At 38.9% G+C, this 25,367-nt stretch overlaps 1 protein-coding gene across 8 annotated transcripts in view; it reads right to left on the minus strand.

Moving 5' to 3' along the window:
* Nucleotides 1–23,640, minus strand: part of Zfp37 (ZFP37 zinc finger protein) — a 46,448-nt gene extending 22,808 nt beyond the window's left edge. The window contains exons 1-5 of one of the 8 annotated variants that reach the window (XM_071600846.1): nucleotides 23,420–23,640; nucleotides 17,833–17,959; nucleotides 17,398–17,535; nucleotides 11,637–11,776; nucleotides 7,156–7,248 (exon numbers count right to left, since the gene is read on the minus strand). In XM_071600846.1, coding sequence (XP_071456947.1) covers nucleotides 7,231–7,248; nucleotides 11,637–11,776; nucleotides 17,398–17,535; nucleotides 17,833–17,959; nucleotides 23,420–23,551 — 555 coding nt within the window. In that variant the 5' untranslated portion in view covers nucleotides 23,552–23,640 and the 3' untranslated portion in view covers nucleotides 7,156–7,230. Of the gene's footprint in view, nucleotides 1–7,155; nucleotides 7,288–8,304; nucleotides 11,777–17,397; nucleotides 17,536–17,832; nucleotides 17,960–23,419 lie in introns of those variants that run through there. The other 7 variants (XM_071600845.1, XM_071600844.1, XM_071600847.1 and 4 more) reach the window with 7 other exon arrangements.
* Nucleotides 23,641–25,367: the final 1,727 nt, after the last annotated feature.

Raw genomic sequence — 25,367 nt, forward strand, 5'->3', positions numbered from 1 at the left:
TTTACAAACATACTTTCTCTCCCAGATGAGTTCTCTGGTGTTTAGTGAGGTGTGCGCCCTGGCCTTTCTACATTCATTACATTCATAGGGTTTCTCTTTGGTGTGGATTCTCTGATGTTGAGTAAAGGCTGGGGCATGGCTGAAGACTTTCCCACATTTATTACATTCATAAGGTTTCTCTCCTATATGAGTTCTCTGATATCAAATTAGTGATGTGCTGTGGCCAAAAAACTTTCCAATGCTGGTAGTATTTCTCTCCAGAATGAATTCCCTGATGTTCAGTAAGGTGCATGCTATGACTGAAGCCTTTCCCACACTCAGTATACTCATATGGTTTCTTTCCAGTCTGAGTTCTATAATGTTGAGTAAGGGCTAAAATACGTTTAAAGGCCTTTCCACATCCATTACAAGGGTAGGGAGGTGACTAGGTCATGAAGTCTTGTGAATGGGATTAGTACTCTTCTAAGAGAGGTCCAAGATAGACTATTCCTTCAGGTTAGTGAGGATACAGGAAGAATCAGAAAGAAGGCCCTCAGCAGACACCAATTTGCTGGCACCTTGATCATAAACTTCCCAGCCTCCAGAACTGTGAAAAACAAATTTCTATTGTTTATAAGCTACCCACTGTATGGAACATTTATCCCCTGGTACCCAGTTTCACTTTTTAAATTTTTAGTAACCCTTGGTCAACTGCAAAACGAACAATATCAGATGAAAATTCCAGAAATAATCAGTTCATCAGTTTTAAGTAACTTATAGTATATTGTTAAAATTTTTCTATTTTGTTAATTGTTGTTGCTAATTTCTTATGAAACCGAATTTATAAATTAAGCTTTATCATAGGTACATAAGTATAGAAAAATCAATAAGCTTCCCATAGGGGTCTTGGAATGTGTCTTCTGTGGGATACAGGAGATACTACTGTATTTTGTCATAGCAGCCTAAATGGAGTGTCTGAGAGAGACTCAAGGCAGGAATGAGTTGGACTCGGCTTTTCATTGTTGTTGTTAGAAAAACATTTGTGTCCATTGAATCTTTATAAGTTAAGTTCATTCATTCCTTACCTTAAATCCACACACATTTATTAATGCCATGCTTGGTAATGTAGGGGAGGAGCTCAGTGTTGGATAGTGGCAGTACAGTGTGATCAGTGACCTGACTTGGTTATGATTAGTGCGGAGAGGGGGATAATTTCAGGGGCTGGGTGGCTCTGTGGTCATGGTGGGGATGTTTGTAGAGGGCTCAGAAGGCTTAGGATAGGACATGATTTCCAAAACTGAGTTTTTGAAAAGGACTGGGAGTTTGTCAGAAAATAAGGTAGAGAAGGGGAAGCCTCAGCAGAACAAGAGCATAAAACAACCTGTAGAGTTCAGGAACTAGAAATATCTTGGTGGACTAAAGGTCAAGGTGTAAGGGCAGGAATGGGGAAGGTGAAGGCAGCAACTTCATCTGAATCCCCTTCTTCCCTCCCCCCACAGCCCAGGGCAGATTTTACACATAGAAGTTTCTGGATCATTACTTGTGGCTCAGGCTGAGTGTAATTAAATTGTTAACTACATGTGTCCATTCTTTCTGCAGAGCTCCCACAAGATTCTCATGATGGGTCTCTCTCAGCTTCTCACTGGATTTCTTCTTTGCACAAACAATGATGGCAACACTAATAAACATCATTCATTGAATGATGGCTCATGATGTCAGGCTCCATGTATTGTTCAGAACATTTTATATGCCCCCACCTAATTCACTGCTCACTCTAACCCTAAAATGTGGGAAAGTTTCTTGGCCACAGCACATCACTAATTTGAGATCAGAGAACTCATATAGGAGAGAAACCTTATGAAGGTAGTAAATGTGAGAAAGTTAAGGATCATGAACCACATTTTAAAGAGGGACCTCTCACAAGTTTAATTCATTGTTTACTCTCAAAATACTGCCTGATTATGTGGTAATAGCCATGATTCAAATTCCCATCTCCCAATGTGTTCTTAAGCCAACAGCAGTAGCTTGTTAGCAAATAACTGTCCTCATCTTCATCCTCAAGGAAAGGTAAACCTTTCCTTGAACAGGAGGTGAAGTTTGGTGGACTCTAGGTTACCATCCATGTGGGTCAGTTTCCCACCACTATAAGAAAATACTTGAGATAATTAACTTAAAATAGAAAAGGATTATTTTGGCTCACAGTTTGGGATGTTCCAGTCCATGATCTATTGACCCTATTGTTTTAAGCCTGTGATAAGGCACACATGGGAGGGGGGATACTGGGTGGAGCAAAAAAATGCTTAACATCATGAGCCATAAAGCAAAAGGGAAGAGAAAGAGATGCAGAATTGAGAAGAGGAAGACTCTCCTTCAAGGGTACACTCCAATGACCTAAGAAAGTACCACTAGGTCCCACTCTCAAAGGCTCCACCACCTCCCAACAGTGCTACTTTGGGGACCAGGCTCCTAATACATGTGCCTTTGGGGAAGATTCAAGATCCGAACCACAGCACTTTCCCAACCCACTCTCCCCAGAATCATACCTCACTCTCTGATAAGACTTCTTTATTCAAATCTTCCATGCTGTGGAACAAGTACCCAAACATCCACTGTCAGGCCTCAATTACTGTCAGGCCTTGAACCTCACATATTTCACAGCAGCTGGTCCTGCCTCCACATATTTGTTCAGGTGGTTCCCTCTGTTGCAAATTCCCATATACTCCTATATTGGGGGAATCTCTTGCCAAAGATCAAGGGAGTGTTCTCTGCTTTGTGAGGCCCTAAATTAATAGTTTTTTAAAATAATTAAATTGTATAATCTAGGATCAGTACACTATAGCTCTTGGGTAAACATGGTCTGGTATCTGTTTTGATAAAGGATTATTGAACCACAGCTGTGCTCATTTATTTGTGTGTCATCTATGGTTGTATTTGTGCTACAATAACCAGAGTTGAGAAGTTGCAACAGAGACCATGTGGCCCCAAAAACTAAAATATCTACTTACAGAAAATTTTCTGATCCTTCATTCAATTTAATGTCAAGGAAGAGATGATTATTATCCTCATTTTACGAGGAATAATCTGAGGCATTGGGTCATGATTCTGTTAAGTGATAGAGCCAGGATGTAAGCTCCTGAAGTCTAACTCAGAACTACACTCATAACTAGCACGTTATCTTACAGTTTCACAAATTCTTTTCAATGCCCAAGAATTAATTTTGGTGAAGAAGTAAAGATACCCATATAATTTTCATCTGATCCAAGACAGCTTTGACAGTGAAAAGGGTGCTATTAATAACCATACTAGGACAATAAGCTTATAACTGGTCCTGAAAAATGTGGAGTGTGTGATCACTCTAGAGGTAGTGAACAGAAATACACAAGACAGAGTAAAACAGATAGATAAAATGAAGAAAGATGATTTATTTTATAAGCTAGATAAGTATATTTGTTTTGTTTTATAACCACATATAATTTACCTTAAGATAAGAATACATCCTAATGATGAGGGTATCAAAGTCATTCAATGGACAGTCTTTTTCAATAAATGATACTAGGAAAATTGAATATCAACAGGTACAAGAATGAAATTGAATCTTAACTAACATCATGTTGGATAGTGTAAATTCATTACATATCAAAGACCTTAATCTTTAACACTTTTTAAAGAAAAAAAAACAGGGCAAATCTTCATAATTTGGTAATGACTTCTTAGATATAAAACCAAAGGCATAGGCAACAAAATAGAAAATAGACAAATTGGACTTCATGAAAAAAAACTTTTAATTGTGCATCAAAAAAATATAAACAGAGGGTCAGGCACAGTGATAAACACATGTAATCCCAGCTACTCAGGAGGTTGAGGCAGGAGGATTGCAAGTTCAAGGCCAGCCTGGGTAACTTAGTGAGACCCTGGCTTAAAGTAAAATAAAAAAGGGCTGGTGGTATAGCTCAGTGGTAGAGCAAGCGTCAGGCCTTGGGTTCAATCCCTACCACCACCACCAAAAAAAATTGTGTGTGTGTGTGTGTGTGTGTTATCTGTCTGTCTCCAGAGTAAAAATCTAACAAAAATTAAAAATAGAATTACCATATGATTCTGTTGGATTTCACTTCTAAGTATAAAAGCAAAATAAGTTAAAGTTTAGTCTTGAAGAGATATTTGTACACCCATATTCATAGCATCATTGTTCACATTAGCTAAAATGTGCAAACAACTCAAGTTGAATGAATGGATGGATAAGCAACATGTGATATACAAACACAATGGCATGTTATTCTAGCTTTTAAAAGGAGAAAATTCTAACATATGCTATAATATGAAGAGGAGTAAAACTTGAGGAAATTATTCTGAGTGAAATAAGCCAATTGCAGAAGGACAAATACCATGATTCCACCTATGATGAGTAGTCAAAAATAGAGATAGAAAGTAGGATTCACAATGGAACCAAAAATAATGTCAAAATTTGAATTATTATCTGAGAAACACATTTCTCTAGAAAACTATAAAGACATAAAAAACCAACTGAAAAAAGATAGGAAACTCAATATAATTACAGTTTATAAATAATAGTTAAAGGTATATATAACAATGAACCTTTTTCATATTGATAAAGACTTAAAATATTGATAATATCAACAGTGAAAAGAATCAACTTTGGAATTATTCACACCTAATATTGGAGATAGTTGTCAACTGGCAATACTCTGAAAAATTAGCATATGCCAAAACAAATTTGAAAATGAAAAAACAAAATTAGAAATCTTACTCAACGTACTCTGACTTCAAGATTTACAAAGCTTTAGTAATCTAGTGTCAAAATAGATAAATAGAACAATGGAACAGAATATAAAGTGCATAAATAGACCCTCTTACACTGATGTTCAATGCTTAGTTTTGTAGGTATCAGTATTGGGAAGAGAAGCCACGTGGAGTTTGTGATAAGCCCAGTTAAAGAATCACAATATAAGCTCCTGAGATTCTGGAGCAAAGTGTGGCCATATGCAGCAGAAAATTATATGTGCTATGGTTTATCCATTCCCAAATTCATATTGAAATTTAACTGCCATTGTAAGTGTGGTGAGGTGGGAATTCTAAGAGGTGAACAAAAGATGCAAGCACATGGCATCCCCATTACACCAGCACTCTTCTCATCTCAGATCTACAGCTCTACAAAAAGATTCTGAAAGTTAACTATGGGAAGAAGACTGGAGCTGGGCTTCTGCATGGGCTGGTTTGGTATGTGAGTGTGAGCTGAAGAAGACAGCTTCAGTACAGCTTCACCCAGAGGTGGCTCTGACAGACAGTGGTGAGGGGAACCCTCCTAGTGCCTAAAGCTTCAGGTGATAAACATGAATTCCACCTTACGTGGAATGAGAAGTGGCCCAGACTTGGAAAAGATACACAGTAGTCTCATGTGCCACTGCAAATGACCTGTACCTCTGGTCAAGGGCTTGGGAAGAAAAAGAATAAAAGAGCAAAAACACGGAGATCTGTATATGGATGTGAAAGTGGATGGACTTGTGTAAAGCCTTTTTTTGTGCTAATACCCACCAGAGAACATCTGCTACGGAAGAGGCATTGAACAATCAAGTAGACAAAATGACCCAACTGGTGGATGTCATCTGGATCATGCCACAAGCCAGTGCAGAGCCATACCAGTAAAATTAACTCATGGAGACGTAAAAACTATTTAGAAAAACATGAAACTACTCTTCACCCACAACCTGGAAAGGACCACTGTCTCTGCAATGAAGGTGACATTATGCATTTTCCAACATATATATAACATATGTAAGCATATATAAGCATTATATATAAATTGTGATCTTAATGTACCTATCATTTTGCAATCTGTTTTTTAACGTGGTAATTATTTCATATTTTCAGTTTTGCTTAACACTCATTTTCAGATGTCCTTGTCTTTCTTTCCTTTAATATTAAAGGTTAAGATTCCATTTCCTCAAGACTTTTTTGAAATTAAAGGTCATCAAGTGATTCATTTCTGGTCAATAAAATGTAAGCAAATTTTTTCTGGAAGGAGGAATGAGTGTAAAACATTTGCTTTCTTCAATGTTAGGTAATTCACTTGATAACTTGGAGATGTATCAGTAAAACATATTCCTCAGGTAAAAAAATCACAGGATCATTTGCATCTTCTTAAATACAATTTAAAATCATAACTTTTAAGGTAATGTTATTTCCTTTATTTATGGTTTCATATTTTATTTTTTTATTCATTCATTTATTCTGGGATTGAACCTAGGGTGCTTTACCATGGAGCTTCATCCCCAGTCTTTTTTATTTTTTATTTTGAGACAGGTTCTTGCTAAGTTGCCAAGCCTGTCCTAGAACTTGTGATGCTCCCTGGCTCAGCTTCCCGAGTTGCTGGGATTACAAGGATGTGCCACCATTCTTGGTTCATATTTTATTTAATCGATTAACTAGAAATGTAAGTTATATGCAGTTTCTCTGTTCTTTGATAAAATATTACAGAATACCCTGACTGCGTATTGCAGAAGAGATTCAAAGAAGTAGGATTACCAGACATTTAAAGGTTTTGTGTATACATTCAGATTTAATTTACTAGGTTATACAAACTTGACTACCAAAACCAGTATATGAAATTGTTTTCTCCCTGATGCAAACTTAATTATTCTTAAAATCATTGTTTATTATTCAAAATTTTCCTATTTATGACAAAGGAATTCAGCATCTTTACCTTCCAACACCCTAAGATTCTAAAAGATCTATGCCATAATAACCTTTCGTTGTATATATACCTGACTTGCTATCTCACCCTATCCAACTCTTTGCTTTTGTCACCATCTAAGTGAGCTTTCTTCCTCCTCCCATCATTGTATTTAGAATTCATCCCTGATTTATTTTTTTTGCCATATAATGATCTGCCATACTTTATATTTTAATTATTTCTTTATCTCCCTCTCTTGAATTAAGGTCTATGAGGATAGGGGTGTGTGTGTGTGTGTGTGTGTGTGTGTGTGTGTGTGTGTGTTTGCTGGTGTTTGTTTTTCTTGCTTTGTTGGCTTCTGAATCAAAATAAATATTTCAAAACTGTAATTTATTCTGTAGATAAGACCTTTCATTTTTTTTAAATTAAGGAATATATCAGTTTTAGTCAGCTATTTCATTGTGACTTGAAGGACAAGACTGGAACAATTGTAGATGAGGAAAAGTTTATTTGGGGGCTTGTGGTTTTAGACGTCTCAATCCATAGACAGCAGGCTCTATTTCTCAGGGCTCATGGTGAGCCTGAACATCATGGCAGAAGAGTGTAGCAGAGGGAAACAGCTTACATGTAATCAGGAAGGAGAGAGAGAGATGGAGAGAGAGAGAGAGAGAGAGAGAGAGAGAGAGAGAGAGAGAGAGAGAGAGAGTGAGTCTCCACTGGCCAGTTATGATATATACTCAAAAGCCACACTGAATTCCCACCTCCTCCAGCCACACCCTACCACTTCAATTAATCCTTATCAGGGGATTAATTCACTGATTGAGTTAAGACTCTTATAACCCAATCATTTCTCCTCTGAACCTTCTTGCATTGTCACACACATGAGCTTTGGGGGAACACCTCACATCCAAACCATAACAATCAAACTGTTTTAAAATAGTTTTTAAGAAATGTACTTAATGATTTAGACCAGTAGTTCTCCAAAGTGGGTTCCCCAACTAGCAGAATCTGCATCCTCTAGGAACTTATTAAACATGCAAATTGTGAATCAATAAATCTGTGGTGGGGGCCCAAGAATTTATATTACTTAAATCTACTTTTAACAGTCCTCCAGGCAATTTAGATATACATTAAAGTTTGTGCATTATTGATTTAGATTCATCTTTTTCTTTTTTCCTACTGTTTACCTTCAATTATTTTCTGACATCATTTCCTCATTTATTGATCCAAAATTTATTTTTCACTACAAAAATGTGTTTCAAGCATTCATTTCTACAGTTAAGGCATACTTGTACTTCTGACTGTTCCAGGCATGACACTTATGGGTTCTCCAATAGGTGTGGAAATTCAACATAGCCATAACCTACAACCGTTTCATCCTAAAGAGTGTTCTACAGATCTGGATAGTGACAACTCGTTCTGTGCACAGGGCCAGACTTCCACTTGATAAATTACTGGTGAGAATGGCTTTTGTATTGTGTTTCCTTCCCCTGAAATTAGTTACTTGAAAATGAGAGCTAAGACCCACGCGTTAATCTTTCAACACAAGTGTGAACACACACACACACATACACACATTCTATTCTCAATAGATTTTATAATTCTCTGAAATGAAGTCAGGAAAGCAGGATCTTGAATGGAAATATTTGCAGATGATGTTTAATCACATATTTGTTCAGTGCTCCTCATTATGCTAGATTACTATGTAGGTGAAATATTTATGATTCAACAAAATTGAACAGGACAAGTCCTAATTACTGACCTCTATGTTTGCAAACAAGATGTAACACATGCACTATGAAAAATAAAAAGAACACATATATCAAATATTATTATATTTGACAATACTACATATAGTTAATATTGTATTAAAAATTAGTATAATAATTTACAAATGATTTAATAATTTATAAGACAATTTTGTGTCACATCTTTGTTTTTAACATAACAACTTAAAATTTAAAACAATTCAGGTAAATTTTTAAAAATATTTTTCATTGTAGATAGACAAAATAACTTTATTTTATTTATTTCATTTTTTTAATGTGGTGCTAGGGATTGAACCCAATGCCTCCCTCATGCTAGGCAAGTGCTCTACCACTGAGCCACAACACCAGCCCTAAATTTTTTATCTATGATTCAAGGGTAAAAAAAAAATCTAGGTATGCAATGGCATATAGGTCTCCTGTGCAGATTCAAACTGATTCATAATACCCCCTGGAATTCATGCTTAAGAATGATTATGATGCTGACTTTCAGCTCACTCAGAAAGAATACAGTGATCCATTAACAATTTCTGCTATTGGGTAAGAACAGGATGTAGTGGTATTTAGTGCAATATATTTTAAATGGATGCCTGTGGTGTTTATGTAGAAATACTTTAAATGTGAGATAAATTGTTTAAAAAACACTCATTCATCTGCAACCATAGTTCATCTTCGGTCTTTAATAGAAAATAGAAGAGACACAGTGCTGTTACAGTTGTAATTATTAAGTTATGAAAGAACTTGTATTTGATAGGGAAATCTTTGTGAATTCAATATCAAATACCTCTTATTCAGCATTATTCATGAATAAGCATAGAAAATTTTAACTTGTCAGCAACATTGTGGAATAGGTTTGATGATATTCTAAAATAGTGCTGATTTATGCATATTAAAAGTATTTTAATTATGAAAACAAGGCATAAACATGATAAAAAAATTCAAACAGTATACTAAACATGAGATCTTACTCTCATTCTAGCCCTCAGTCCTATATTTCTGTGCCTAGTCACAACCACTATTAAGTTTCTTCTGAAAATTTTAAACAAAATCTATTGACATACATTTATAGTACTTGTATACACACACAAAAACATACACAGAGAGGGAGACAGGTAAACACACATAATCTTTTGTACATGAGTGGGAAGATACTATATACATGGTTTAGCAATCTCTTTTTTAAAATTGACTTAATATATATTGAGCATCATTCCCGATCAGCATATTTGTATCCTCACCTGTTTTTTCCTTGCTTTGAAAACATTTCTGTTAACAATACTTAGATGAATAACAAGCTTTTTATAAAGGCTTCTGTTAATGTAAAAGCTTGTATAGACTTTATGAAAGAGCTGGATGATAATATCAAAGAGGATGTTTATATAAATGGCCACACTCCTTTACACAAGGCAATGAGCAGATATGCAAATTGAATTCTAATATGTGGACTTATATACACAACACCCAAGCAACTCAGTAATTGTCAAATATATACAACTTGTTTCTTCATTGCTCTGATTATTCAACTTACTCCTATTTTTTAAAGCTTCATATTTCAATCTACACATGTAAATCATTTATAATAACTGAATATTTTAAAATTATATTTTCTCTAAAAGATTTGGTATCTTATTCCATCCATTGCTTCTATTTGAAGTTCTATGTTCAAATCCTATCCTGGATAACAAGATGTTCTTGTCAAGGGTCTTTTTGTTTTTAAACATACTTCAAGTTCAGAGTATTTCTAAGGTTAAAAAAAAATCTTCAGTTCAGTTAGCAGATTTCCCACACTCATTTCACTCATGAGAGTTTTCCTCAGAATGAGTTTTCATGTGTTTGGTAAGGGACATATTCTGTTTGAAAGATTTCCCACATTCATTACATTTGTAGGGTTTCTCTCCTGTATGGGATCTCTGATGTATAACAAGTTGTGACTTTGCATTAAAGGCTTTCCCACATTCGTTACACTCATAGGGTTTCTCCCCAGTGTGAGTTCTCTGATGTACAATGAGGTGTGCCTTCTGGCTAAAGGCTTTCCCACATTCATTACATTCAAAGGGTTTTTCCCCAGTATGAACTCTCTGGTGTTGAGTAAGACCTTCAACTTGTTTAAAGGCCTTCCCACATTGCTTACATTCAAAAGGACTTTCACCAGTATGCGTTCTCATATGGTAAGTAAGAGATGAGCTATGTCCAAAGGCTTTCCCACATTCATCACATTTATAAGGTTTCTCCTTCGTATGAGTTCTTTGATGTATAATGAGGTGTGACTTCTTGCTGAAAGTCTTTCCACATTCATTACATTCAAAGGGTTTTTCGCCTGTATGAATTCGCATATGTTTAGTCAGAGATGAGCTATATTTAAAAGCTTTGCCACATTCATTACATTCATATGGTATTTCACCTGTATGAGTTCTCACATGTTCAGTGAGAGATGAGTTATACCTAAAGGATTTTCCACATTCCTTACATTCATAAGGCTTCTCACCTGTATGAGATCTTACATGTTGAATAAGGTTTGAGCTGTGTCTGAAGGTTTTCCCACACTCAGTACATTCATAGGGCTTTTCCCCAGTATGAATTCTTAGATGGTCAGTCAGGGCATGTTTATGACCATGGGCTTTGCCACACTGAACACATTCATATGGTTTCTCCCCTGTGTGAGTCCTCTGATGTACAACAAGGTGGGACTTCTGGCTAAAGGCTATGCCACATTCATTACATTCATAGGGCTTCTCCCCAGTGTGAATTCTCTGATGGTCAACGAGTCCTTGTTTATGACTGAGAACCTTCCCACACTGGTTACATTCATAGGGTTTCAAACCAGCTTGAGTTTTATCAGGTTTATTGGATGAACTAGGGCTCAATGATTTCTCATGTTCCTCTCCAGACTGAATCTTGCCTTGCTTAGTATGGGGTGAGCTATGATGGCATCGTTTCTCACATTTCTTCCTAGTCTGAGTTTTGTCATGCTTGTCAGGTGAACTCTGTTTGGATAATTTCTCACATTTCTTTCCAGCTTGATTTGTGTCTTTCTTATCAGATAAGCTATGACTGAATGATTTCCTATGTTCTTTAGCTACATCAGGTTTCTTTTTTGCACAGTTTTTTCTATGGCCAGGTAAGTCTAAATTCTGCTTCAAATTCTTCCCATGTGAATCAGATTTAAAAAGTCCCCTTTTTGAAGAAACATGTTTTGTACTCACATTAATTTTTTTCCCCAATGAACCACACTCACTGCCTTTCTTCTTATTTGAAGTTCTGTTCTTAAAGGCAACTTCCCTAATGGGTTTGTTTTGAGATTTCTGGTTATTCTCCAGCTGGTCATCATCACACTGTTCTTCTTCTACAATGAAATTCAATGAAGAATTCCCGTGAATTTTTATACTCTCGCTTAAGTTTTTTTGTAAGTTTATAAAGTAAATATAAATCTTTTTTTAATGTAAATCTTTATTTAACCCTAATATCCCAATATAAAATAAGTATCAAATGCCCCTATTCTCTTAAACTTGGGGGCAGGAGAGAATGCTGTAGTAAAATCAGGGAAAGAAAAATGATAACAGTGATTAGAAACAACTTTGGCTACTTAAAAATATGAACTTGCAACCTGGGATAGAAGATTAAATAAACACATGGAGCAATGAACAGGGAATAATAAACATAGTTTAAAAAAAAACTTGTGATTGGGGCTAGGGTTGTGGCTCAGCAGTACACTGCTTGCCTAGCATGGGCGAAGCCCTGGGTTCGATCCCCAAAACCAAAAATAAATAAAGAAAGATATTTTGTCCAACTACAACTAAAAAATAAAATTAAAAAATGAGCATCCTTTCAAAAAAAAGCTTGTGATTGTAGGTGACACTTTTGGAGCTTTCTTCTCAGTTCTAGCTGCCCACCTCTTATAACTACTAAGCTACCCAGAGTATTTGGTGCCTGTGACCTAAAATATATTATTCCAACTCTTCATGGTCAATTGCAGACACATTTGGCTAACCCAGGATTTCCAAAAGATTTTTCTTCCTAAAAATGTAGACTTCAGATAGTTTCCATTTGGTGATTAAATTTTAAAATGACTCAAGTACTAGTAAATCCATATTTTATCTATATAAAAAAGCTTCTGAGTAGAAAAAGTGAAACATACAATAGAGAAGCAGACTGTAGGTCCTCAAGGGTATTGTTTACATAATTTCAGTTCTCAGTGGCCTCTTAATTACTAGTTCTAGTTCCTTGTGAAATCTGGCTGAAGTATATGCCCTTAGGTTACGAGAGATGTAAACACATGCCCTTATCATAAACTCCTCTATTTATTTATTCCTCTATTAAGACTAGTTAATGTAAACTAGGGTAAGAATGTAAGGCAAGTCTATTAAAGAGTAATGAGGAGCTAATAGGTGACTGAGGGAAGAAGCAGGAAAGGGTGTGCCACTGCTACATGACCAATGTAATAAGGACCTTCTTGTTCTAGGAACAAAAACAAACCCCTACAGGTCTTAACCAAATGGTAAAAGTTGCTGTAATTAGCTTGGCAAACAAACTTTACACTATCTGGATTTAGTGTACATACACATTTATTTTCTAATAGTTTGCCATGGAGTACACACCCTTGTTCTTGTCAGGTAATTCTAATTGCCAATTATAATTTTTAAGTGTATTCCTAGCTTTAAGTGGTTGCTCATATTCTTTCCCCCATATGTTACACAATTACATATTTTGAGATATCTTCTCTACCACAGTTCCCCTTCTTTGAGGATACCACTCACACCAACAGGTGTAGGCAGCCATGTTTGCACTGTATGACCCAACTTTTAGCTGAAAACAATTATTGAACAGTGGTAAATCCTAGGCCATTGATAGTCCAACAATATTGTTTCTCCTAAGAATTTGGAATTGAAATTCTAAGACTTTTATTAGCTAACTATGGATACCACATGTGAAAAACTATAAACTTAAGCTGGGTGTGGTGGTGCACTCCTGTAATCCCAGTGGCTCGGGAGGCTGAGGCAGGAGGATTATGAGTTTAAAGCCAGCCTCAGCAACAGTAAGGTGCTAAGCAACTCAGTGAGACCCTGTCTCTAAGTAAAATACAAAATAGGGCTGGGGATGTGGCTCGGTTATTGAGTACCCCTGAGTTCTATCCCCAGTACCCTTACTTCCCCAAAAAAGAAAAAAAAACTATAAACTTAGGAGCAGGGGCTATCATTTTGGGGCAGCCTTTTACAGATACATGCATGGAAACATAGAAAAAGCTTACAAATGAGAATAAAAAGAATCAGAGAGAGAGACACACACAGAGATATGAATCTCCATGATCTGAGAAAGAGAAGAGAGAAAGTAAATAGCCATCTTCATGATAAATGGACATTACATGGGAAAAAATGAAAACTGGATTCAAACAGAAAAGAGTTATTGTATCTGAATAGATAGCCAGGAAATGTTAGTCTTCTCTGAAGAACATTTAGAAACTAAGTTCCTGCAGATCAACTTTTGGAGGTATAACTATAGTAAGGAGACTCGAGAAGCAGAGCTGCTAACTGCTTTTTCATTTAGAAAAGTTTAAAGACATTCAGCACCCTGGAAGAAAGAGTTTAAAAGTGTGGGAGGCCATCCTCGCACGTGATTTGAGTTACCTCCCTGGCTGGGCGAGAGGTGCTTAGGCACAGCTGTGTCAGAGCTTTCCCCACCCTTCTCCAGGTCCAAGGGCTTGTCCGTGCAGAGGCATATCTGGCCACTACCCGGTGGCCGCTACCCAGAACACCCAATCGTCGCCCCTGACCTTGGGATGCTGCCCTCCTTAATCTTCATTGGATGGGATTTTCCCCAGAATTTTTTGTTCCCCAATAAAAGTCCACTCCCTGGTGTGTTCTCTCTCTCGCTGGCTGCTTCAGTAAACCTCGCTACCACAATTGGTGGCTTGAGGCTGGAGCTAGGAGGAGCCATTCTGGAGCTGGTTTAAAGGTAATTAGAGTCTTGTCTCTTTAATTTAAAACTCCCTAGTGGTTTCTCACAACTCGAACCTTCTTTCATGAAGCCTGCGCGGGTTGCGGGCTAAATAAAAGGACTTCCTAGGTAGCATGACAAGACTGTATCTCCCAGTGCCTGAGGAGCATAGAGAAGATGGGGACAAGTTTCCTTCTGGGAAGAAAGTGATCAAAACTCAAACCTTTCCCCTTGACATGTAACATTATAAGAATCTCTTAAATGATGTGTTTGTGCTAATCACAATTGACATCTGTTCCCCAGAAAAAGATAGAAAGCACTAAAAGAGAAATTCACCATGGTGATAGGACAGGAGGAGAATCTGAACTATAGAATTGGCATAATAACCACATCATATCAGGGGACAGTTGGATCTAGTCAAGCACTTGATTAAGACTGGAAGCTTTTCCTAAATTTGAGACAGCAATTAAAAATGAATTTTAAGCTAGAATATTTGTTGCTTCATAAACTTAGTATGGAGCTCATTAGGCCCAACAAATTACTTAGAGGGAAAAGAATATTTCTTCATAAAAGAAGCTTTAATTATTATATAAGAACCTGAACCAAGAAAATAGTCAATGTAGCATGACAAAGATATATTTTTCAGGATTACCTTCTAGTTATACCAAGTTAGTTAGTAATACCAAGTGTCAACAATAAAAGAATAGTCAAAGCTGGAACAGCTAATGGACAGGTCAGAAAATCATGGGGTCTCTCCACTTGTCCTTTGAAGGACTGGTTCCTCTCATCTCAGGAAATTCATGGGGGTTTTAGACAAATCAGGGTCAGATGAAACTTTAAAAGATATAGTAGACATTCTGCTAATTTGGGGACTATAATGATGTAAATAATTGAGTATTTTAGTGTGTGGCAACCTTAAGATGAATTGTAAAAAAAATGGATTCAATAAATCTACTCAAGAATTGGACCAGTTTAGGAAGATAATGTGAACCGAATTTGTGTGATGTCAGTGAGAACTGACAACAAACATACAGGAACTGAGGAAAGGACAGTAATCCACGGGAGACAGGCCTAAAATGAGAGTAGATCCTAATAAAAACAGCAAAGGTGAAAGAAACCTCTAATTTATAAAGAAAGACAAAGCTTTCAATTTCTGACACTCTAAGACTAATAAATAAGCAGGTCATATAGAAATGTAAAACAAAGACAAATGGAAGTCACCAGTACGGGATAAAAAGCTTGTAGTTGCATAATAGATGATCCCTCTAATGGACATATACTAGAAAAAAAGAACAGATAGAAGATAAAACTTAAGGAACACTTTAGCAAGTGAGAAGGAGGAGAAGCTGGTGAGTAAATGGTAAAGCAGCACTTAGGAGAGAGGATAAGATCTAATTCAGGTGGTGCAATTAGGTGGGCAAGAACTTCAGGCTAATCAATACTATTCAAGTCCATCCTGGAAGGCATGCAGTGGTGACTTTAAAGTCAGAAACTTAGGGAGGAATGAATTCTTAGAATTTGACTGCAAGGGTTAAGGGGAAAATGGGCAGGATGACATGCTATAGACCACAGATCTAGAACATTTCACAATGAAAGGAGGGAAACAGAAAGTCATGTATGGGTAGGAGTATCATGCCAACAGATTTAGAAAAAAGACAGATCCAAGAATGTCTGGATACATAGGAGAGAATTTGACACATGGGGGAATTAGAGCAAGGGGTGGGGATACTGGTAGAAAGACAAAGGATATAAGGAAGGTGGATTTTTAAAAAGTAATGCTTTAGATAAGGTAAATAGGAATGGGATTGGGAGAAAAGCTAAGAGGGGTATTCTGAAAGCTGAGCAATGGAGCACATAGATAAGGAAAAGGGGTTATATGGAAGGACCGAAGGACCAGTTAGGCATCTGAGGGGCTGGAAGCAAAGGTTTAGGGCCCTGGGTTTCAGCTTTTTTCTTCCACAATTGGAATGGTATGATAGTCTGTATTACTGATACCTATGGAAGGATTACACCTCTAAGCCCCTCCCCAATACATGGCCATTTGAACTGTAGCACCCAGCCCTGTGGAAGGATTAAATATTCCTATCCTGTTGAACTCAGGAGTGGCCAAATGGCTTGCTCTAACCAATAAAATGTGTGCCGCCAGGTGGGGTAGCACATGTCTGTAATCCCAGCTGCTCAGGAAGCTGAGGCAGGAAGGTGCAAGTTCAAGGCCAACCTCAGCAACAGCAAGGTGCTAAGCAACTCAGTGAGACCCTGTCTCTAAACAAAATAAATAAAAAAATAAGCCTGGGGATGTGGCTCAGAGTACTCCTGAGTTCAATCCCTGGTACCGCCCCCCCCCCCCCCGGAAAAAAAGTGGGTGAATCTACCACTTCCAAGCAGTAATTTAAGAGCTATCATGTGGTTCCAATTTTTCCCTTCTGCCAAGATACCAGAATTTGCCAGAGAATGCTCTTTCAGCACAGCTTCCCAAATGGAGATCATATAGAACAGTAATACAGCTTGAGCAAAAAATAAATCTCCTATTATAGGCCACAGGGATTTGGGGATTGTTCCTAAATGAAGCAAAACCTAGTCTAAGCTGACTAATACAAGTGGCACAAACTCCCATAAGTAACACTGGCTCACTCCTACAGTGATCTCTGCATGATCTCACAGGTGGACAGGTTCATGAAGAAGGAAGAGATATTAGAATCTCTAAGGTTAGGAAATCTTCATCGTTTGAACTATTCTTCCTCTGATAGACTCTGATATTTTTCTACAGCTATTTCCTGTTTAAGAAAAAAATAGGGAGCTGGGGATGTGGCTCAAGTAGTAGCACGCTCGCCTAGTATGCGTGAGGCACTGGGTTCGGTTCTTAGCACAACTAAAAATAAAATAAAGATATTGTGTCCACCTTAAGCTAAAAAAAATAAATAAATATTTTTTTAAAAAAAAGAAAAATATAGTCTAGAATAATTTAAGAATAATTTAAGAGTAAATTTTTCTTTGAAGAATTCCTAAGTTACCACCAAGAAACTAGGAACTTACTTCTACTGGTTCCTACTTGCTTGGATCTTGCTTTTTTATTCAGACGATTTTGACTGGGTTTCTTCCCCTTACCCAACCATGGTTCTTCTCCTTTTTCCAACTTAGAGATCATGTCTGGTTTGGGAGCTTGATACCCTGCTTATGAGAAAAGGTAGAAATTGAGAGTTAGAAGAGCCATCTCAGGAATCAAACTTCATTGTTTGCACTTCAGGGCCTTTCAAGGTGAAGGAATACACAGCTCCTGAAGTTTCCCAATGTGCTTGTCCATGTGCTGTAATTAAGCAGAGCTTCCATTTTGAAGGCAGTGGTCCTGCCTAGTACCCAAAAGGGATTAAAACTCTTTGACCCACAAAAATCAAGGCCACACTTATCAAGGGCTTCAGGAAGAATGTATCATGGTGAACACATTTTTAATTACAAGGGAATTGTCCTTACCCATTGAAGCTAGGTTGCTGTAGTTCTCCAGCATCACATCTTTGTACAGGTTCTTCTGAGCAGGTTCAGGTTGCTTCCATTCTTTCTGGGTAAAAGCCATAGTAACATCTTTAAATGTTACCGATCCCTGTAATAGCATATACCTGTTCAGTTCAGTGTCACCCATGTTTGGGGACTTGTTCCTTCCTTGACCACTTACTATTGACAACAGGCATGTTACATAATGTTTCTATTCTTTTTTTTTTTTAAGAGAGAGAGAGAGAGAGAACGAGAGAAAATTTTAATATTTATTTTCTAGTTTTCGGTGGACACAACATCTTTATTTGTATGTGGTGCTAAGGATCGAACCCAGTGCCTCACGCATGCCAGGCGAGCACGCTACCACTTGAGACACATCCCCAGCCCAGTGTTTCTATTCTTTGCCTGATTTTGTATTTCTTTTTGAGAAACAAAAACCAAATTAAGAAATACTGAAATATCTTTATTTTGAATTTGTTCTTTTAAGAAGACAAAAAATACAAATATTAGAGAGAAAGACAATAAAAGAAAGAAAGGAAGGAAGGAAAGAAGGAAGGAAGAAAGGAAGAAAAGAAAATTCAGTCTTTATTTTTTCTTCTATAACAGGTTTCTAAATGGCTATGGAAATATCTACAGTTTATATAGAGTCCTTAATCATAAGAATAGAATTAAGACCCTTGTTGATTTATTACTAGGCAAAATAATTTATATTTGGAAGCAAAAATAAGACATCTTAGGCATGTAAGCATCCAGAAATTACATTACTTACACAATTGAGAAATAAAGAAAAATGAAGAGAGGGAGAAGCAAAGGGAGAGAGAACCGGGAAGGGAGAAAGAGGCAAAAGAGAAATCTTTAAAAGAAAACTGGGTAAAAATTCCAAAATTTTCAATATTGGGAAAAACTACATCATGGAAAGCAATGAATGATGTATTAGTTTTTCATCCCTGTGCCCAAAATATCCAATACAGACAACTTGAAGGAAGACAGGTTTATTTTTGACTCATGCTTTCAGAGGCATCAGTCTAGCTCCATCATTTTGGGCCTGAAGCAAGGAAGAACATCATGGCAGAAGGGTGTGGTGGAAGAAGACTGCTCAGCTCAAGGCAGCTGGGAAGCAGAGAGAGAGGCAAGGGCCAGGATATAGTCCCCAAGGGCATGTTCCCCATGACCTCTTTACTCCAACCATGCCCCACCTGACTACAGTTTCCATCCCCTCCTAGTAGTCCATTCAAATGAATTAATCCACCAAATGGATTAATCCACTAGGAGTGTACTTAGAGCCCTCAATATCCAATCACTTCCATAATCCCATCTCTGTGCATCACTACATAGGGGATCAAGTCTTCAACACACGGGAGACTTTCCAGATTCAAACTTTAAAAAAATAAGAAAGCCAGTAAATTGTCTCATTACATCTAAGTAATTTGCAATGTTTATGTGCAGCTGTTATGAAAATATCCTTAAAATCGAAAAGTAATGATGTAAGAAAAATAAGAAGGAGTATACCTGGGAGGGGTGAGAGGTAGGGGAGAAATCAAAGCACATTAATGTTTTTTATCTTATAGAAGCAGAAGATGACATGAGTTTTGGAGAATTTTAATACCAACAATATATAAATTCAAACAAGTTTATTCAACATTTAAAGATAACTCCTTACCAGACAGACCACCAATCAGACCTCCATATGTCACTAATTTCTAACCCCACAGACCTCCACTCATTGACTTCTAATATTCCCCATCTTTGATGGTCACAGGCCTTCCAGTCATTGAGCCAGGACAGCTCTCTTTAATCATGACCCAATGATTCCAAAATGACCCACCCCAGCAATCACAGCAGATCCCCCCAATCGCTTGCCCCCAGACAACCCAATCACATATTCCCATAGGTTCCTCAACCATTTACACCCATAGGGCACATGGATCTCTATCTCCCATGTCTCCAAATCCCTCAGCCTATCACTGAGCCCAATTACTAACACCACCAGGACTCTCAAACAGCAGCCATTACAGAATCCTAACTGCTGTCAGTACTCTGCCCTCAACCTCAACCTCTTTAGCCATTGTTATCACCTACTAGCTTTAACTAAAATCCACCTGTATCCTAGGCTCTTGCTTCCTTACAGTGGCCTCAAGTGGAGGTTGTTTCCTCCCCCCCATGACTTATGTACCTCAAGGTCCAAAGATGAGGTAAATAATTACCTCCATCCACCTTCACAATCCCTAGCTTGTTTAGATTGTCACTAGACTTCAACCCATTAATCTTTCTTAGTTTGATGATCTGTAGGAGAAACTCACAGAACTCAGCACACAGATGTATTCATAGCTATGATTTATTACAGCGAAAGGTTGCAAAACAAAATCAGTTAATTGGCATGAGACGAACTCAAGATGAAACCAAGCACAAGCATCCAAGAGTCCTCTCCCATAGGAGTCATAGGGAACATGTTTAATTCGTCCAGAATTGAGTTCTGGCAACACATGTGGGATGTTTTCTATCAGGGAAGCTCATAAGAGACTCAGAGGCCATGGTTTTTATTGGTGGCGATACAGGGATCCTGTGCTTGCATGAACATAAAGTCTAAACTCCAGAAGGGAATCAAGTGTTCAGCATAAACCACATTATTTATATTCATTAGCCATAGGGAGCCTCTCTCATAATTTCTGGGACTGTTGGGAATCCTGATGAAATTTAATTTCCCAGATGCCACCCTAAGGTCAACCTTACAAGAAGGTCTGTCGAAGGACAGCAGTTTTAGGCCTGCTGTGTGAACCCTTCTGAAGTCATCCTGCCTCATTCACTGAAAACTTTAGCACTAGCTTACTCTTTGCCAGAGCTCCTGCCATCATTCATTCTACTACCTCCATATCCATGAAGAAGAGCCGTTCAACAGCCTAGCCTCTCTCTTTCCTGATGCCAACAATCTTTTCTTGCATAAACTCAATCACATACCCATCACCCCCCACATACACCCCTTATATCTTGCCATCACTATGCCACCTACAAAATCTCTACCTAAAACATTCTACCCCTGACCATCATTTCCTGCCAGCCCACTTGCCCTAGCACTCCTACTTCATTCTCCAAACTCACTGAACCCTCTGCTTCACGGGTCCCAACCCCTTTTTCATAATCTTCTGCCCCACATTGCCTTTACCGACTTTCATTCTTATTTAGAGTCCATAAACAAGCACCACACATACACCACTGAAAACTTTAAAGCTTAACTTCCTTGCCCCTCCCAACCACACTCACTTATTGAAGTGTCAACCCTGGCTAAATCTAATTCTCCTCTTGCAATCTGCCTGTAATCTTGCAGCTGAACATTGCAAGAAAAAAAATCAAACAACTGTACTGACTGGACTCACTTCAGATTTATAATACATATCTCAAATGGACATCCAAAACCATAGCAATCGGAGTATTTACCCTTTCCTCCTTCCAGGATATTACTGCAAACCTCTTTCCTGAAATCTCCAACATCCACTTCTTTCCCATTATCAGCTGATAAATTTGCCTTATACTTCAAAGACAAAATAAATGCAAACAGACTACAACTACCTTGCCCTTTAATCACCAATTCTACCAACCTGTTTCCAAATCCATAGGTAAGGTGCATTCCCTTCTGAGGAAATGGAAGAAGTCTTTTTCCTTCTCTCACTAAGGCCAGTTTTTCCACTTGTGTTTTTTCTTTCTTTCTTCTTTACTTTTTCCTATTTTTTGAAACTGGGGGTGAAACCCAGGGATCCTTTATCACTGAGCTACATACCCAGTCCCCCTCCTTCTGTCGTTTTTGATTTTTGTCTGTCTGTTTGTTTATTTATTTTTGTTTGAAACAGGGTCTCACTAAGTTGCTGAGGCTGGCCTTGAACTTGCAATCCTCCAGCCTCAGCCATATGAATTGCTGAGATTAAAGGCACATTCCATTGTTCTGGATCCATTTGGGTTCTAGATCCCATTCCCACCTGCCTTCCAAAGGACCTCACTCCTACAATTACCTTTTCTTTTTTGTATCAACTATTTTTTCTCTTTCTGCTGGATCATTTCCATTGACATACAAAGTTGCCTTAATGCTATTTATCAAAGAAAACCCTCTCTTTCTGATTGAGGTAGGTGGCACAAGTCTATATCCCAAACAGGAGGATTGCAAGTTCAAAGCCAGCCTCAGCAACTCAGTGTAACTTTAAGCAATTAAGGGAGACCCTGTTTCAAAACAAAACAAAATTTTAAAAGACTGGGGATGTAGCTCACTGGCAAAGTGTCACTAGGTTTATCCCCACCACAAAAAAGAAAACCCTCTCCTGACTTCATGCTCCATCCAACGTTAATTTCTCTACTTCTTTTACCAGAAAAATCCCTCATAAATTGTCTTAACTTACTGTTTGCACTTCATTTTCTCTGATTCTTTTAACTCACTCCAACAGGATTTTATTACTAGCTCTTCCTGAAACAGTTCTAATCAAAATAACCATGGAGCTACATCATGGCAGAGTCAAATTCTCGGTAGTCATATTTTGGGATTCACAAAGAGCATATAACATAATTGGTTACTTGCATTGTATTGAAAAAGCTTTCTCTATGTTTCTTTGACCCTACACAAGTTTTCCTCCTACTTCTGGGCCACATGTCATTCTCCCTGGCATAAGATAGGTGTTTACCTTACAATCTGTCTGTTTCTAATCATTGATACCCAAACACTCATCAGTCACTAACATTCACAATCTTCCCCTATTTCTGGAACCCTACAAGTTCCCAATTACCATTCCTCACAAAACAATCAATCATTAACCTCCATAGAACTCCAATCTCTGACCCCTACAGAACTTTCCATCACTAAACCCTGCAATTCCTCACATTCCTGACCCTTTCAGGATCCTAGTCCCAGAATCGTCGGGGACCTTCAGTCATTAATTCCTACTAATCACCTCCTCACTGGTAGCACAATTATGCCACCACCTAATCACTGGCCATCTCTTCTCCCAGATGGCATGCAAACCCTCCACCATCCCCACATTCCACCAACCCCTGTCCTCCCACTGACATCCTGGTTCCTCCATTACCCATAATATCACACTAATCACCACCTTTTACAGATAATGCTAATTAGACTTCCACAAACATGACCACCACAGACCCCCAAAGCCCGGACCTCTGATCCTCATAGTACTCCCCATCACCCCGGTCCCCAACTCTAACACTGCCCTTCTTGGATGATCTAGTCTCTAGCCATCCACTATCAGGTACCCACAATCGCTGGCTCCCCCAGGCCTTCCCAATCTCTGACACTCTACGAAGCCCCATTTCTGATGCCCCCAGATTTGGAAACCCGGACCTGTCAGTGACAGCCGCAGCCTCCTGCCCATCACTGCCTTCTCAGATGCCTGGAAACGCTGATCTCCTAAAACTACAGCAATCACCGACCCGGATCCCTCCGAGCACCGACCTCCAGAAAGACCCTTCAGCATCGACTCCAATCCCCAAACCTTAACTTCACCGACCACAGTAACCCTCCAGTCACTGACCATCTCTGACAGCCAAACCGCCCCCAGCCCATAGCCGTTCTCACCGCGCCGCTGGCCTTGGGCTCGGACGCAGCCATCTCGAGTGGACGCCCGGCCTTTCGGGCCTTTCCCGCACTCTTCTTCAGATCCTCCGTCTCGGGCTTTGTCCGGATCCGGCTGCAGCCAGAGGCCGACATGGCGGCCACCGCGAGCGCGGCCTCGGTGGGCCCGGGCTGCGATGGCGGTGCCCATGAGCTTTCGCCCGTTTCGCCCGTGGGCGCGGCCATCTTGGCCGAAGCCCTCCGTACAGCGGGGGCGCGGGGTCTTCTGGGACGCCCTCAGGGGACTAGGGGGCGGGAGCCCGTGACGCATGGGTCCTGAAGCTGCGCAAGGCTAGCGGGTGGGAACCGGTGCATGGCACCGCACCCCTAGCAGGGACTTCTGCTTACAGAATTCAGAGTTGCTTTTCCGAATAAGCCTGTGCAGCCAACTGCCGTGTACCCTGCAGAGAGAGAAGAAATCAGAGGGGGGTGGGAGAGAAAAACTCGATTTGACAATATCGATTTATAGGGAGAGGACATTAATCCTGGAGATGTGATTAATCTTTTCCTGTAAGGCGAAAAAAGTGGAGGAGCGTGCTAAGTGAACAGACCCATCTCGTGAGAGTCTGCGATTGGTTGGAGACATTTCAGCAGAAAAAGCGATCGATTGGAGCAGAAGTAATTTCTCAGTGCGCTGTTTCGTGTGTTCATTGCGTTCATGGAACAATTATTTGGTGAGCTTTTACCCAGCAAATACGTACGTTCGAAGCGCATGCCACCCTAGGTACTGGAGAGGGATCAGAGACCCAGACCCAGCCTCCTTTCTTTGCTGGAATTTACAGCAGGGCAGAGAGATGGCGAGGTTATCACCTTTTTACCCTAGTCAAGCGTACCCTGTTTTGCAACTTCCTTTGATGAATAAACCACTAGTTATCCCAGCGGAGGCTGCATCTGCTGTTGTTGACTTCTCTTTTATTTGCATATAATTCTCAGGACTTCTTCACTGAGCTCATAAGAAAGACTCCTCTAGACTGCCTACCCTCATGACAATTTTTGCCTAGTCTCCTTAATATTATTGAACATTTTCTAATGTGTTGTTGTTGTTGTTGTTCCAGAAATCAGAGTTATATGTTTCCCATTTATTTGAAAACAACCCCAACAATGATTTTTTCCTAGACTTCTGACATCACCCCTTGAATATAGCAAAGCAAGTTATATAATTAAATATTGTGGTTAACAGAATTCAGCATGGCCTCCATTGTCTCTGCCTTCTGGTGAGATATCCTTTCAACATACCCTCTTTGATGCGGGATAAGCCTGTGATTTGAGGAAATATCATTCCACAATCAGGCCCCAAGTCAGTCCACTTTAAATTCATAAAATGGTGATTTTCCTGAATGGGCCTGGCCTAATCAGGAACCTTTAAAAGGGACTGTACCTTTCCTGAAGTCAGATTCCAAAGGTGAAGAGGGCCTGTGGAGGGACACTTGGCCAGGACCTGGGTCCAGTCTCTGTTTGCTGAGAGTGGTTTTTGGTTTACAGCTAAAAAAAGCCACAAGGGCCTTAGTTCTACAACTGCAAGGAAACGATTTCTGCCAATGATCTAAGGGAACTTGGAATACTATCTTTTCTTAGGAGAACCTCTAGATTAGGATACAACCCAATGAACACCTTGATTTCAGTTCTGTAAGACACTGAGCAGAGAATCCATCTGTATTAGCTAGCATTCTCCAGAGAAATATAGATACATATAGGTACATATAGATGTGGAAGGAGATTTATTATGGGAATTTGCTCATGCTATCATGAAGGCCAGCGATGTGATTCAGTCTGAAGGCCAGGGCAGGAGAGGTCTAGCATAAATCCCAGAGTCCAGAGGCCTGAGAACTGGGAGCTGCCGTGTCAGAAGGTAGAAGATGAGTGTCCCAGCTCCAGAAGAGAGAGTTCGCCCTTCCTTTGCCATTTTTCCCCC

The sequence above is a fragment of the Marmota flaviventris genome, chromosome 13, assembly GCF_047511675.1.
Source record: "Marmota flaviventris isolate mMarFla1 chromosome 13, mMarFla1.hap1, whole genome shotgun sequence".
In the NCBI taxonomy this organism is placed as follows: domain Eukaryota; kingdom Metazoa; phylum Chordata; class Mammalia; order Rodentia; family Sciuridae; genus Marmota; species Marmota flaviventris.